General features: G+C 45.9%; 1 protein-coding gene across 1 annotated transcript in view; it reads left to right on the top strand.

Moving 5' to 3' along the window:
• VOPP1 (VOPP1 WW domain binding protein) overlaps positions 1-15,077 on the top strand; it is a 180,476-nt gene extending 165,399 nt beyond the window's left edge. The window contains exon 5 of the mRNA XM_005904393.2: positions 12,611-15,077. Within this exon, the coding sequence (XP_005904455.2) occupies positions 12,611-12,801 (191 nt within the window). The 3' untranslated portion in view covers positions 12,802-15,077. The remainder of the gene's footprint in view (positions 1-12,610) is intronic.
• Positions 15,078-15,311: the final 234 nt, after the last annotated feature.

Here is a 15,311-nt window from a genome sequence, read left to right as displayed (position 1 = left end):
ACACACACACATACACACACAACAGAATACAGTTTAGCCATATAAAAGAATTAAATCCTGCCATTTGTGACAATATAGGAAGACCTTGAAGACAGTATGGTATTTGAAATAACTTAGATGAAGAAAGACAAATGCTATATGATTTCACTCCTGTAAAGTCTAATGAAACAAATGAACAAACAATAAAAAAAAAAAAAGCAAAATTTTAGATACAGAGAGCAGATTAATGGTTACCAGAGGGGAAGTAGTGTGGACAAATTGGGTGAAGGGGTCAACAGTGTGGTGATGGATGGAGACTAGACTTGAGGTCAGCGCTTTGTAGGACAGTAAGTCCGCTACATATAAACCTTCCAGTTGCAAACTTTCAAAGATGAGAATGTTCATTCTCACGTCCAGTCACATAAGTTATTTCATATGTCTGGTGTGCATTGTCGTGTCCGTCCATCCTCCACAAGTGGTTGTGCTTTTGTGTAGTTTGCAATGCTGCATATAGTACAATAGTACAGTACATTCATTTCAAGCCCAGGTTGTCTGGAAGCAACTGGTTTAGTTCTTCAGAAGTAACTGAAGAACCAAAAGGATTCATGACATGGGAAATGGGAAGGGGTTTTCTTTATTTGAAGAGGTAGTTTTTGAGGCATGGGACCCAGATGTAATATGGAACATGAAGCTTGTAGCAACCATTGGGAACTCAATCCAGTGCTACCATGTCATCTATGATGAGAAAAAAGAGGCACTGGATCGTTTTTCCAAAAGGGTAGGAAGGGTAGGTAGAATTAAATCCAGCAAAGAACCAGACCAATGCCCTCGGCGTCAGGCATGGGTGAGAGTGCAGCTCGCCCTCCGTCTCTTATTGCTGATGACCCTTCAGCGCTGCCATCTCACACCTCCTCTCCCTACTCCAGTCAGCTCTTCTTGCCTGTTCACTCGATGCCAGACCCCGTATGCCAGGTGTTGTACTGTACTATTGTACTTCTGAAGGTGTGGTTCAATTTAAATGTTTTCTTTATTTTTGTGTTTGTTTCTTATGTATTTTTATGTGAAAAGTAGTAATATTTTAAACTTATTGCAGTACAGTACTATACATCTGATTGTGTTAGTTGGGTACCTGAGCTTGTTGGATTTACAAACAGATTTCATGTTCCATAATTTACTCTTGGAATGGAACTCCTTTGTATGTAGGGGTCTTACTGTATAGAAAACATGGAGCTGTGAACGTGCTGTTTTGTGTGAACCTAAAATGTCCATCAACTAATCTCAGTTTTAAGTCATTAGTTTATAACCAATAAACATTCTCTCTAGGTTTTTCTTAATTTTTAAAAAGATCACTGAGTAACTCAGTAGATGCTAGAAAAATGGTAATAAAATTCAATATACATTTCTTATCAAAACTCAAAGTACTGATGTAAAGTATAATATATCTAGCAAAATAAGGCTTTTTCTTAATATAACGAAGCCTTAGTCTATGTGTTTGGGGTCATTGGAGGTGAGAACCAAGTTCTCAGTGGTACACCTAAGCCTAGTGTTACCAGCTGTGACTTTTGAATGGAAATGTTTAGTAGTTGTCTATTAAGCTCACTTTGTACCATCGACCTGCTGCCAACAACATACTTAGTTTAACAGTACAAGTATTGCTATTAAAATTAGGATATTTACTAACAAAGTTTAACACTGTTCTAGAAATTCTTGGTCAAAGCATTAACACGAAAACATTTATTCATCAGGAAGGAGAAACACGACTGTCTCTCTTTGTAAACAATGTATCAGTATATATACCTAAAAAAGTCCTGAAGGATGAACTGAAAAATATTTTTAGTAGCTGAGACAATTTTGGAAAATGAATGGATACAACATAAAAAGAAATTAAAAACCAGAAGGCTTAGAAAAGGAAGGGAGCAAGTTTTGAAGTGGGGAGACTTGTCTGTTGATGATGAGAATGTTCTCTGCAAGAATTAGTTCAAGTGTTTTGGCTGCAAGTAACACACGCCCTAATCAGCCAGGTTTAAATCATTTATAAGAGTTACCTCTTGTGACAAAAAAATCACAAAGACAGGGGCTCCTGGTTTACCTCCATGCTTAGCAGCATGCAGAAGCTCAGGCCCCCCACCCCCACTGGCCATCTTTTGGCTCTGCTATATCCATGTGTCCTGGGCTGCAGGACGGACCCCTCAAGGGTTAAGACCCAGAAGTGTCCAGTGGAAAAAGATTCCCAGGCAAGTTACTGATATATAACATTTTTGGCTGTCGGGAGCCACGTTAGGCTTTACTGACAAAATGGAGGCACAGCCCCAACCCCCTCTCCTCATCTCGCAGGCACGGCTCCGGGATGAAGGTGTTAGGCCTTGTGATTCTGACTTGTTCTTTCCTTTCTTTGGTTGAGTTGACTGGAAAGAATGTTAAGGTGCTTATTGTTCTTGAGAGAAACATGAGAAAGCACAAAGCCTTTTTCAGTTGTGCCTAGAAAATAATCTGTTCAAAGATCTTTACAAAGAATGTTCCAGGATGAGCATGTAGGCCGCAGCTTGAGGCCATGGGAAGGATTATTATCTGAGACCTGTTTGTGAGGGGAATGTTTATGGCAAAAGAAGTTTGCTGAGTTTAGGGTTTAGGATTAATTAAGAATAGCTAGAAGCCTTTTTAGGAGACAATGATCTTAAGATGCTAGGGGGAAACAGGATTTAGAAAGATAGGAAATAAACTGAGGAATGTAGCATGAGTTACAATGTAATCACAAGTTAAGTACAGTAAATCTGGGTGGGGGAAACTAAAAACATCAAACCTCTGACCTAATGCTTTTGTCAAAGTATAAAAGAGAACCTGAAACTTGAAATAAACATGTAGTCCCGGAGAGGCTACATCAAAATGTAGTCCCGTACTATGAGTCAGAGGCTACATATCATCACCGACACTGTCCATCTCTTCAGGTTGAATCCCTGGCTGCTGGAGCTGGACTCTGGCATTTGGCCATCAACCAAAAATCTATAAATTGGAGAAAAGTAATATATATCTCATAGTATCCAGGTGGTACTAATGGTAAAGAACTCTCCTGCCAGTGCAGGAGATGTAAGAGACATGGGTTCGATCCCTGGGTCGGGAAGATCCCCTGGAAGAGGGCATGGCAACCCACTCCAGTATTCTTGCCTGGGGAATCCCATGGTTAGAGGAGCCTGGAGGACTACAGTCCACAGGGTCGCAAAGAGTTGGACAGGACTGAAGCGACTGAGCATGCATGTATGCCTGTCACTCTGATACTGCACGTGCATGCATGCTTCGTTGCTCAGTTGTGTCCGACTCTTAGCATGCATGCATGTATAGTATCACTATGACAGGCATACATGCGTGCTTAGTTGCTTCAGTGATGTCCAACTCTTTGCAACCCTGTGGACTGTAGTCCTCCAGGCTCCTCTAACCATGGGATTCCCCAGGCAAGAATACTGGAGTGGGTTGCCATGCCCTCCTGCAGGGGATCTTGCTGACCCAGGGATCTAACCCTGGGTCTCTTACATTGCAGGCAGATTCTTTACTATCTGAGCCATCAGGGAAGCAAGTATTACTGCTTAAGTATGGGTTTTATTCATTTCTTCACTGTGGTACTATGTCAACCAGGACATGTGAATGCTTTCCCCAAAGCCCAGCCCTTACTTATCTTGGAGTTTCATTTTCTGTCATTTTTTAATCTCTCTTTCAGTTTGAAAATTATTCTCTTTGATAGAGAATAAGATTCGAGGTATTTTTATATTATTTTCTATTTTTAAAAAATTTTTCTTGGAGTATAGTTGATTTACAATGTTGTGTTAGTTTCGGCTGTACAACAAATTGAATCCGTTATACGTGTATCCACTCTTTTTAAGATTCTGTTCCCATATAGGCCATTACAGATTATTAAGTAGAATTCCCTGTGCTATAGAGGATGTCCTTATTAGTTATCTATCTTATGTATAGCACCCCAATCTCCTATTTATCCCTCCCTGTCCCTTACTCCCTAGTAACCATGTTTGTTTTCTCCATCTGTAACTCTATTTCTCTTTTGTAAATAATTTTATTTGTATTCTTTTTCTAGATGATATTTGTCTTTGACTTACTTAGTAGGACAATCTCTGGGTCCATCTGTGTTGCAAATGGCATTATTCTGTTCTTTTTTATGGCTGAAGAGTCAGATATGACTGAGCAACTGAACTGAACTGAATATTCCGTTGTATATATGTAATGCATCTTCTTTATCCTTTCCTCTGTTGATGGGCATTTAGGTTACTTCCATGTCCTGGCTATTGTAAATAATGCTGCCATAAACATTGGGGTGCATGTATCTTTTTGAATAATGGTTTTCTTTGGGTATATGCCCAGGAGTGGGATTGCTGATTGATACAGTAGTTCTGTTTTTAGCTTTTTAAGGGAGTTCCATTCTGCTGTCCATACTGAATGTACCAATTTACATTCCCGCCAACAGTGCAGGAGGGCTCCCTTTGTTCCATACACTCTCCAGCATTTACTGTTTTAGATTTTTTAATGATGTCCATCCTGACTGATGTGAAGTGATACCTAATTATAGTTTTGGTTTGCACTTCTCTAATAATTAGAGATGTTAGCCATCTGTATGTCTTCTTTGGAGAAATGTCTACTTAGATCTTCTGCTATTTTTTGACTGGGCTTTTTATATTGAGCTGCATTGTATATTTTAGAGATTAATCCCTCATCCATTGCTTCATTTGCAAGTATTTCCTCACATTCTGAGGGTTGTCTTTTCATTTTCTATATGGTTTCCTTTGCTGTACAAAAGCTTTTAAGTTAAGTTAGGTCACATTGCTTTATTTTTGTTTTTATTTTCATTACTGTAGGAGGTGGGTCAAAAAAGATCTGCTGAGATTTATGTCAAAGAGTGTTCTTCCTGTTTTCCATTAAGAGTTTTATAGTGCCTGGCCTTACGTTTAGGTCCTTAAACCATTTTGAGTTTGTTTTTGTGTAGTGTTCTATTTTTCATTCTTTTACATGTAACTGTCCAGTTTTCCAGTACCACTTATCAAGGAAACTGTCTTTTCTCCATTGCATATTCTTGCCTTCTTTGTCACAGATCACATGTGCCCATAGGTGCCTGGGTTTATCCCTGGGCTTCCTATCCTGCTCCATTGATGAATTATGATTTTAAAATGCTTTGAACTCCAGAGTCATGTGCCATGGAATCATGTGTATGTTTGGGGGACATTTTTGAAATGATCTCTCTCATCTGTGGCACATACCTGTTCTTGCCTGGCCTTTTTTCTGTGGTTTTCACATATACAACGTCTTCGTCACTCCATCTCCCTGAATGAGTCAAAACTGAGTGTGTCTCCTCTCTGTGTCTCTTCTCTGTGAGATCCTGGATATTCTGCCACATCAGTATGTTGTCAGGAGTTCTGCTTTAGCCAAATCAGCAAGCATAGTGAGCGTCTGGGACACACACATCCTCCATGCCAGCCGATGCCCCCTCTAGCCCAGGAGCCTCATGCCACCCCAGGAGAGTGCAGCCTCCACTCCTGCTGTCTGTGCCCTCAACCAGTCTTTCTAGCAGTTTCATCCTTGTGTTTGTTCACTTGAGGGTTTATGTTCTTGACAAGTACAGAATTTATCCACCTCCCATTTGTTGTTTCTTTACTATTCTAAGTACCTCTCCATCTCCATGCTCAGATGTTTTAACCCCACCCTTCCGGTTCCCATGTGATGAGACTGCTAACATAACTGTCCAGTTAAGTCAGACACACTTGTCATCGTTTCTCATTACCCTCCAGTGTGAGTGACGGTGCTGCACGAATGTTCCAGACATGCCCTCAGCACATCTCTGGTACAAAAACCACAGCCCTAGCCTGCCCCCACCCCCGTCGCTTGTGATGGGGAGGTGGAGTCGTCCCTTCGAATGCTTCTATCCTTAGGGGCAGCAGGTAGGCTTGATGCAGGCCTGCTGGGCATCAGAAGCAGGCATGTCTCACGAAGCTGCCACACGTGTTCAGCGTGGTGTAGCAGAGGCGAGTTCAGGCACCATCCCTCCCTCCTTCCATCGCTTATCTGTCTCATGGATGGGATGTCTGTCGCAATGCCAGATGCTGGCTTGGGTTCTAAGAGTCCCAGGTGAGTTAAATCCTCTCCTTGTATGCAGAAGTTCAAACTATTCTACTACACGGTGGTGCCCAATATGTGGATTCTTTTCTGAGTGCCAAGAGGACAGGGGTCCTAGTCCAGTCAGGATTGTGGTGATAGTCAGTGAGCTGTGATTCCGATCTGAGGCTTGAAAGATAAATGGGAATTAGTCAGATGAGAGGCTGAGGGGGTGGGGATGGTGGTGTGAAGATGGCCCAAGACTTTGCAGGAGGAATGATCTGCATGTTTTAACACTAGGAGCTGCTTTCTGATGAGGGTCTGGAAGAGGTGAGCAGGATACAAGCAGTTGGTTGTTATTGGCAGGACAGTGGGAAATGAGACTGAAATAAGTAAGGACCTGAGGATGGAGGGCCTTTCACCCCTAGTACAGGAACTCAGCTCACAGCCCTGTGAGTGAATTGGTGGCTGTGGTGACATAGGATGTTCAAGTCATGGGTGGGAAGATGAGCTGCGTGTCTGCTGGAGTGTGTTTGAGAAACCTGTCTAAACCTTGAGAAGCAGCCTGGCTGGAGGAGGTGGATGTAGGAATTTGGGATCTGAGCTCTGACTAAACTGTGTGAGGCAGGTAGTGTATGGAGGAGAGAACACTAGAGCCCACTCTGAGCTGAGCTGGTTGTACAGACACAGGGAACAGATGGAGTCACTTAGGAGAGCTGCAGGGACCTGGTGGCCCTGGGCTTGCGAGCCACTTGGTCTTTCTCAGGTGGTCATCACCCCTCCTTTCTTTATGGCGAGCCGGATTCTTCTGCATCCCAAGAAAAGGTTGGCCTGGCTCATCTCCTCCTCTGTTAGTGGCCAGTGAGCTTGGTGGAGTGGCAGCAGGGTCACTGTGAGGAAAGCGTGGCAGCATCAGTGGAATGGTTCCCCTCAGGTGGAGCTGCTATAATTTGCTAATGTTTGCTGAATCTGGGGTTCCCTCTCAGATCTCACCCAGACTGTCAGGGAGGAAAGAGGGTGGCAGTAAGGAGTAAAATGACTTCTGCTCTGTTGAGAAGCACAGTGTGGTTGGGATAGAGTGCAGCCCAGCGCAGCCTGGCTGGTGACAGCCCTGAACTAAGCCCTCAGTCCTGGAATGCTGCTCAGAATGCAGGTCTAGCGTATCCCCAGCCTTCGGTAGTCTGCTGTGCCTCTGCAGCTGGAGGGAGGCCCATTTCATCACCCTGTTGTGAGAACGTGTCACCGTGGAAAGAGCTTGGGCTTCACAGGACAGTACTGGTGCCTCCGCATAGTAGCTGTGTGACCTTGGCAGGTTATGTCTTGCTGAGCTTCAGTGTCTTCAAGAATATGGATGCAATAGCAATACCCTTGCTGTGCCCACACCACGCCCTTCCCACGTGATAGAGGTACGATGCAGATTGGCATTAACACTTGAGAAGACAGCTGGGCAACTGAGTGGCTGCAGTTGTTTTACTCACATCTCCTGATCCTTTCCTCTCTGTCTCCTGGAGAAATAGTCTTCCTCTGACTCTGCTTCTTCACAGATTCTCTATTTTCTTTCTCTAATTAAACCATCTACCATAAGGCTTCAGAATGTAAGGGCTAGTTCTCTTCCCCCACATTCCACCCCCTGTAAGATACAGGGATGGTCCTGGTGTCCCGTTGGCTCCTGACCTTCACTTTTATGTCCTTACAGTCCCAAGAATCCCAAACCACACACTGAATCCCAAACAAACTGGTTCTTCCATTCTCTAACACCATTTTGCTACCATCTGTGACCATCTCTTCTTTGAGGACTTGGGAATCTGTCTGCTCAAATCACCAACCCCCATGGCCTGCAGTGCACGGGCTGCCTGTGTGAGCACCTGGGCCTCCTTCACGCAGGGGGCTGTGGGTCCCTGTGCTGCCGCTCTGAGCTACTGCCTGTGCTCCTCTGCCCATTCGACGGAAAATACTAGGTGCCCTCCTGTGTGCCAGGCTCTTTGCTAGACAGTGGGGTTCAAATTTTGAACCAGGCATATAAGGTCCCTAACCTTCATTGAGCTTATATTCTCCCTAGAAATTCTCTTGGAGAAGGCAATGGCACCCCACTCCAGTACTCTTGCCTGGAAAATCCATGGATGGAGGAGCCTGGTAGGCTGCGGTCCATGGGGTCGCTAAGAGTCGGACACAACTGAGCAACTTCACTTTCACTTTTTACTTTCATGCATTGGAGAAGGAGATGACGGCCCACTCCAGTGTTCTTGCCTGGAGAATCCCAAGGACAACGGAGCCTGGCGGGCTGCCATCTGTGGGGTCGCACAGAGTCAGACACAACTGAAATGACTTAGCAGCAGCAGCAGAAATCCTCTCTTTACTATATTTTTGTCCCTAACTGTATAAACATGTTCAAGCACTTCCTGTCCTTAAAAATACTTCTGTCTTAAGAATATACAGTGGGGAAAAGACAGTCTCTTCCATAAGTCGTGCTGGAAAAACTAGACAGCTACATGTAAAAGAATGCAATTAGAATATGTTCTCATGCCATATGTAAAAATAAACTCAAAATGGATTAAAGACCTAAATGTAAACCCCCAAATCATACAACTCCTAGAAGAGAACATGAAGCAGGACAGTCTTTGACATAAATCACAGCAAAACATTTTTTTGAATCTGTCTCCTAAGGCAAAGGAAACAGAAGCAAAAATAAACAAATGGGACAACATCAAACTAAAATGCTTTTAACAGTGAAGGAAACCATCATCAAAACAAAAAGACAGTCTTCTGAATGGGAGAGAATAGTTGGAAATCATATATCTGATAAGGGGTTAATATCCAAAATATATAAAGAGCTTATACAACTCAAACAAGTAACCAAACAACCTGACTTTAAAATGGGCAGAGGATCTGAATAGACATTTTTCTAATCGCCAGTCCAGGTTCGATGCAGGATACCGGATGCTTGGGGCTGGTGCACTGGGACGACCCAGAGGGAGGGTACGGGGAGGGAGGGAGGAGGGGGGTTCGGGATGGAGAACACGTGTATACCCGTGGCAGATTCATGTTGATGTATGGCAAAACCAATACAATATTGTAAAGTAATTAACCTCCAATTAAAATAAATAAATTTATACTAAAAAAAATAAAGATAATTATGTGGGAAAAAAAAAAGAAGATATGCAGATGGCCAGGAGGCACATGAAAAGATGCTCTACATCAGCAGTCACCAGGGAAATGCAAATCAAAGCCACCCTGAGGTATCATCTCACACCTGTCAGAATGGCTAAGTTGACAAGTATGTGGAGAAAAGGGAACCTTGTTCACTATTGGTGGGAGTATAAATTGGTGTAGCCACTATGGAGAACAGCATGGAGCTTCCTCAAGAAACTAAAACTAGAGCTTCCACATGACCTTGCAGTTCTTCTCCTGGGTAAACATCCAAAGAAAATGAAAACACCAACTTGAAGAGTACGTGCATCCCAATATTCTGTGTACAGTAGCCAAAATATGGAATTGACCTAAGTGGCCATCAACAAATGAATGGCTAAGAAGACCTGGTGTGTGTGTGTGTACCCACACAATATGGGCTATTACTCATATAAAAATAAAATTCTTTTTTTTATTACTCATAAAAAAAAGAATGAAATTTTGCCATTTGTAACAACATGGATAGATCTGGAGAATATTATGCTTAGTGAAGTAAGTCAGAGAAAGACAAATACTGTGTGTTACTACTTGTATGTGGAATCCAAAAAATAAAACGAATGAATATAACAAAACAGAAGCAGACTCACAGACTTAGATAACAAATAAGTGCTTACCAGTGGGGAGAGGGACAGAGGGAGGGCCAAGGTAGGGGAGGGGATTAAGAGGAACAAACTGTCTAAAAAAATTAACAATAAGGATATATTGTACAGCACAGTGAAACATAGCCATTATTTTGTAATAACATTAAATGGAGTCTAATTTGTAAAATCTTGAATCACTATGTTGTACACTTGAAACCTAACATAACCTTTAAATCAACTATGCATGCAAGCCTCCCTGGTAGCTCAGACCATAAAGAATCCGCCTGCAATGCAGGAGACCGTGGTTTGATCCTGGGTTGGAAAGATCCCCTGGAGGAGGGCATGGCAACCTTCTCCAGTGTCCTTGCCTGGAGAATCCCATGGACAGAGGAGCATGGCGGGCTACAGTCCATGGGGTCACAAAGAGTCAGACACGACTGAGCGACTAAGTACAGCACATGCATGCATGCTAAGTTGCTTCAGTCGTGTCTGACTCTGCGACCTTTTAGACCGTAGACTGCCAAACTCTCCTGTCCATGGGATTCTCCAGGCAAGAATACTGGAGTGGGTTGCCGTGACTTCCTCCAGGGAATCTCCCCAACCCAGGGATCGAACCTGCATCTCTTAAGTCTACTGCATTAGCAGGCAGATTCTTTACCACTAGCACCATGTGGGAAGCCCTAAATCAACTATACCTTAATTTAAAAGTGTTTTTAAAGAATAAAAGAAACACACCTTCCCTTATCCTGCACCCCTTTAGCCAACACCCATCCCCTCTCTGGTCTTTGCCCCTTACCCTGGAGCAGCTCTCTGCCCCAGCAGCTGGGCCTCTGTGCCAGCCTCAGTGCTGAGACTACTGGCAAGAAGTATGAGGGTCCTCTTCGGGGAGCACGTGTAGTACTGCTCGTCCTGCCCTCTCCTCCTCCTCCTGGTGACAAAGCTCCTGCCTCACCGTTCCACTTTCCGCCCAGCCTCCTCTTATTCTCCTCGTCCACCTGAACCGCCTGTGTCTCTCCTGTCCGGAGTCTTGGTCCTCTCCTCAGTCGCCCTCTGGCCCCCTCCACACGCTCTTCCTTGGGTAGTTTTGGCCCAAGTTTTGGCCACGGCCACGTCTCTGCTACCACTTCCATACCAAAGGCTCCCAGAGCTGCTCGGACTCCTGCAGACCCTGCCCTTCTGTCCCCTCTCTTGCCAGGTGGCCCCTCCTCAACACTGGAAGCGGGGTCTTTCGTAGGCAGGCCTCTCCTCCCCTGGTCTTCACACTCAGCTGGTCCCCGGTCCTTGGATACGCCTCCTGAACCCCTCGGTCTCTCCTCATTTCTTGTCTCATATTCAAAGGTTTTTTGTGTCTTTCCTAGACTATTACATTAGCCTCTCTTTTTTATCTTTAACTTTTTCTTTGTATAAAATATACAGAGATTCAAAGATAAATAAACTATCTTTGCCCTTGAGAGGTAGACGGTCCTGGCTAGTCATGGGCTTGTGAACAAACACATCTCCTGGCAAGAGGAAGACGCACCACTAAAAGCCTGTTTGAGAGGAGGAGCGGATCGAGGTCCATCTGTGGCTGATGCGCTCCTCCTGACACCCCGAATGCCTCTTTGACTGTATGTTTCTGTCCTATGCTCTCCTTCAGCACATTTGTAGATTTCCAAGATATCCTGCACACATTGGTGGGCATCTTTCCAGGAATCTAACCTTTATTCGGTTAAACTGTAGCAGAGGGAGATTTGCACAAAAAAAGACCCCACATAATATACAGGCAGACACTACCTCTCTGGTGCCCGAGCATCCCCTGGGTTGAACGAGGCCTAATTCAGATGCATCTGATTCACTCGTGAACTTAGCTAAGCCCACGAAAAGCCCGGAGCCCACGATTTCTTTCTTGATTCTTTATTTAGTCAGTTTCCTATCACATTATCAACATGATCAGAAAATGCAGATCCAAGAAATAGGCTCAACACAGCAGCTCGGGTATTTCTACTGTTAAACGAGAGTTGGGGCTAGATATTCCCTCTTGTCACCATCTGTGCGCTCTTGCCTCCTGTGTCCTGCACCCTGGGCTGCAGCCGGGCTCAGCCTGCATGTACAGCCTCTCCCTGAGACAAGGGAGCGGCATCTTTCTGCAGCATCCAGGGCAGGGGAGAGCCCACAGACCTGTCAACACACCCCACTGACTTCAGGCCCCTAGGTTGTCTCCCTGTCTGGGAATTTGGTTCACCTGGATGACAGGTGCTCTGCCCTGAGTAAATGTTACCCAGCAGGTGTAAGCACAGCTCATACTTCAGCACACTGTTCTCAAAAACTTTGTGGAGGGGCCTGTGGTGCTTCTAGCCAAGAGCTGGGAACCCCCAGTCCTCTTCTCAGTTCTCTCTTAAGTTGGCTTACCTTTCGGCATCCTGGCTTTCCAGGCTCTCAGGGCTGCTGGGCCGTCTGTGTTGATAATTTTCTGGTGCATGTCCCCAAGTGTTGGCAAAGCTCCTCTGGTTGTCCCTCGGTTGTGGGTTGGCCTCCACCGCACCTGACCCTGCTATCATCCCTCCAACACTCGGGCACCCTCGTGGACTGAGGTGCTTTCTGGCCGTCTGCCCTGTGAAGGAGCCGCTTCAGGAGGCTGGGCCAGCATCTCACCTTTGCTCATTCCCTGCACCCTGGTGCCCTCCTGTGTCTGGGCTTGTTGGCCTGCGATACACGTCCGCTAAGTGCATGACCGATGCAGTGGTCTTCACCGGGGCACCCGGCCGGGCCGTGCTCTCATCTGCTTGTTTGTTTTTCAGGAGCCCAGCCGCTGGGGCTGCCATATTACACGGACCCCGGAGGATCAGGGATGAATCCTGCTGGGAACCCCGTGGCGATGGCTTTCCAGGTCCAGCCCAACTCATCCCAGGGAAGCACGGCCTACCCACCACCCCCTTCCTACTGCAACACGCCCCCACCCCCATATGAGCAGGTGGTGAAGACCAAGTAGCCGGGAGCTGCCAGCACCTGCCTGTGTGACGTGGCTGGGAGGCAGGGCGAGGCTGTCGCTTGCTCTCCCTGCTCCATCACTGCTCACTTCCAGGAAAGGTCTTATGAGCCACTGAGGGCAAGTTCCTTTTTGATATCTTCAAAGCACAGCTTCCTCTCGAGTTTTCCTTGGAGGACCAATATTTCAATTCACCCTATGTCTCCTCTGTTGCTTCTGTTTCCAACGTAATCTGTGCTCTGGCTGAGTTGACAGTCCTGAGGGTTGCCCCCCTGAGCTGGCTGCCCAGGCCCATGGGGGGAGACCCCGGCGGAAGGCCAGGCAATACGGGTGAGTGCCTGGGGACGTGAGTGGGGCACGTAGCCCAGGCACCCTGCACACGGCAGGCTGCCGGCTAAAACCAGGCCCCGCAGAGCCAGCAGTTTCCTCTTCCAAAAATGATGACGGGGTGCAGCCTCTGAGCCCCTTCTTCCCCTTCCCTTCCTGAAGACCAGAGCGCTGCCCTTGGTACCGCCAGGGCTGGGAGAGCACTGGTGTGCTGTACCTCAGGGAGATGGGGCTCTAGAATCAGGCCAAGTTGATGTCTGTAGTTCCCCGAAAATCACTAAGGGAAGGTATTTAAATTCATGGGAAATTGCCTCCTGCCTCAAACTGGACATTGCATTCCATGAGCTCTTGGTCTGACCTGGGAGGAAAATGGAGCTGTTTTCAGTGCATCTGGGGAAGGTGGTGTGGAGTCGTGCTCTGAGGTCAGACTCAGAGTCCTTCCTGGGTGTCAGTAGTTCTCTGGCCTGTGATCACAGCCAGGCATCTCTGCACCCTCCCCTGAGGCAGGCCTGACAGTGTGTTGTAATGGACACCTTCAAAGCAGAGAGGTACATCCGGCTGGGAAGCCACCTCGGCCCCTGGAGAAAAGTGTCCCAGCGGAGCACAGCCAGTGGCTTGAGCCTGGGTGGGCAAGCCTTGGCCCTGCCTGACTGATCTCAGCGGGTGTATGCCAGGCTCTGCAGAGGAGAAGCTTGCTAAAGAAAAAGACAGGAACACAAAACCCCGGGACTGTAAATAGATCTCTTCCAAAAGGAACGAATAGATTTTACTCACGAGTTAATCACAATTAGAATAAAGATGTGGTTGGAAATGCAAAACTGGCTCAGAAACCTCTCTGGCCCTCGAATCACAGGCAGTCCTGGATTGTTAGGGGACTGGAGTTCTGCTCCTCTACGTAGGTTACGCCCACCATCATGTACGTAAACCCAGATTGAGACCTGATGGGTCATGTGTAGGAAGGGCAAAGCGTCGTAGCGGAGACATGTATGTATAGTAATGGGGTGGGGGTGGGGGTGGGGGTTGGGTGCTCATTTTTGAAATGAAGTAATTAGAGCCTTTTGAGAGGTTGTCAGTCATTGAACTTGAGCATCAGGACATCTCACTAGAGTGATACTGAGTGTTTTCATTCCCCATTCCTTGTCTCCATGTCCCTGCTCTGCTGGAGTAGGAGTGAGGAGTCAGGATGGAGAATCTGGGAGCCTCCCCAGGGACTCCATGGGACACTCTTGGAGCCAGATGAGCACTGGAAATAGTCTGAACATAGATGCTGCTGCCGGTGCTTTTGACCACTGAGCGTGACCTCTGAACTCCTGTCCCCAACTTCAGTCCCTCCCCACACTCAATTCCTTGATCTGAATGAGCAACAAAGCACAACATTTGCTGTTTACAACCCAGGATAACTACACGGGTCCAGAAGTTTCTCTTCCTCCAGGCCATTCGTTTGGCATTTTCAGCTCCAGTTTCTTCCTTTACAGTTCTGATGAGGAAGCGTCCCAAGTTGGAGTTGGTGCAGCTACATAGGCACCCAAATGTCCACGATGAAATTCTGTTTTGGGTTTTTTTTTTTTTTTATAGCAAATGATCTTAAGAGACTAGATGATTTAGGTAGCACTCAACTATTTTATATTCATGCTTGTGTGAGATAAACTCTGTTTTCCCTTGAACATTGGTGAGAACCCACTCAGTGGTCAGTGTGTGTGGAAATTCCTTCTACAGTGATATTTCCTGCCCACTGTTCCCCCATGCTGTCGGTGGACAGTGCCCACTGCTTGGAGCCAGTCCAAGCCAACTTGTGGTGTGTGAAGTCCCATAGAGTCCATGGCTAGGAGTGAACTGGGAGTAGATCTATGCATGCTTTTCCTCTTGTAACACTTGGCTCATTTGTCTTTTTTGTTCTTTTGATAGGGTCATGTTTCCTATGTATGCACAATAAAAATAAATTTGGGCGTGTGCTTTGACTGTTTCGCTGGGGAGTAGCAAAAGGGTAAAGATGAAGTTTCTGAAGGACAGACAGCAGGCTCTGAGGTTAGCTGAGTGGGGGTGGAATAGGTGGGAATGCAGTCTCAGGAGAACTGGAAATAATATGCTTTCCGAGAATATAAGGAACTTTTGTTTCACCGACACATTAAAAAACTCTAGCTAAGGAAAAAATATCTGAAGTAAGTAGGACGACAGAAACCCTAATT

The sequence above is a fragment of the Bos mutus genome, chromosome 22, assembly GCF_027580195.1.
Source record: "Bos mutus isolate GX-2022 chromosome 22, NWIPB_WYAK_1.1, whole genome shotgun sequence".
Taxonomy (NCBI): domain Eukaryota; kingdom Metazoa; phylum Chordata; class Mammalia; order Artiodactyla; family Bovidae; genus Bos; species Bos mutus.
The sequence above is the reverse complement of the archived record's forward strand: the minus strand, read 5'-3'. Positions and strand labels throughout refer to the sequence as shown.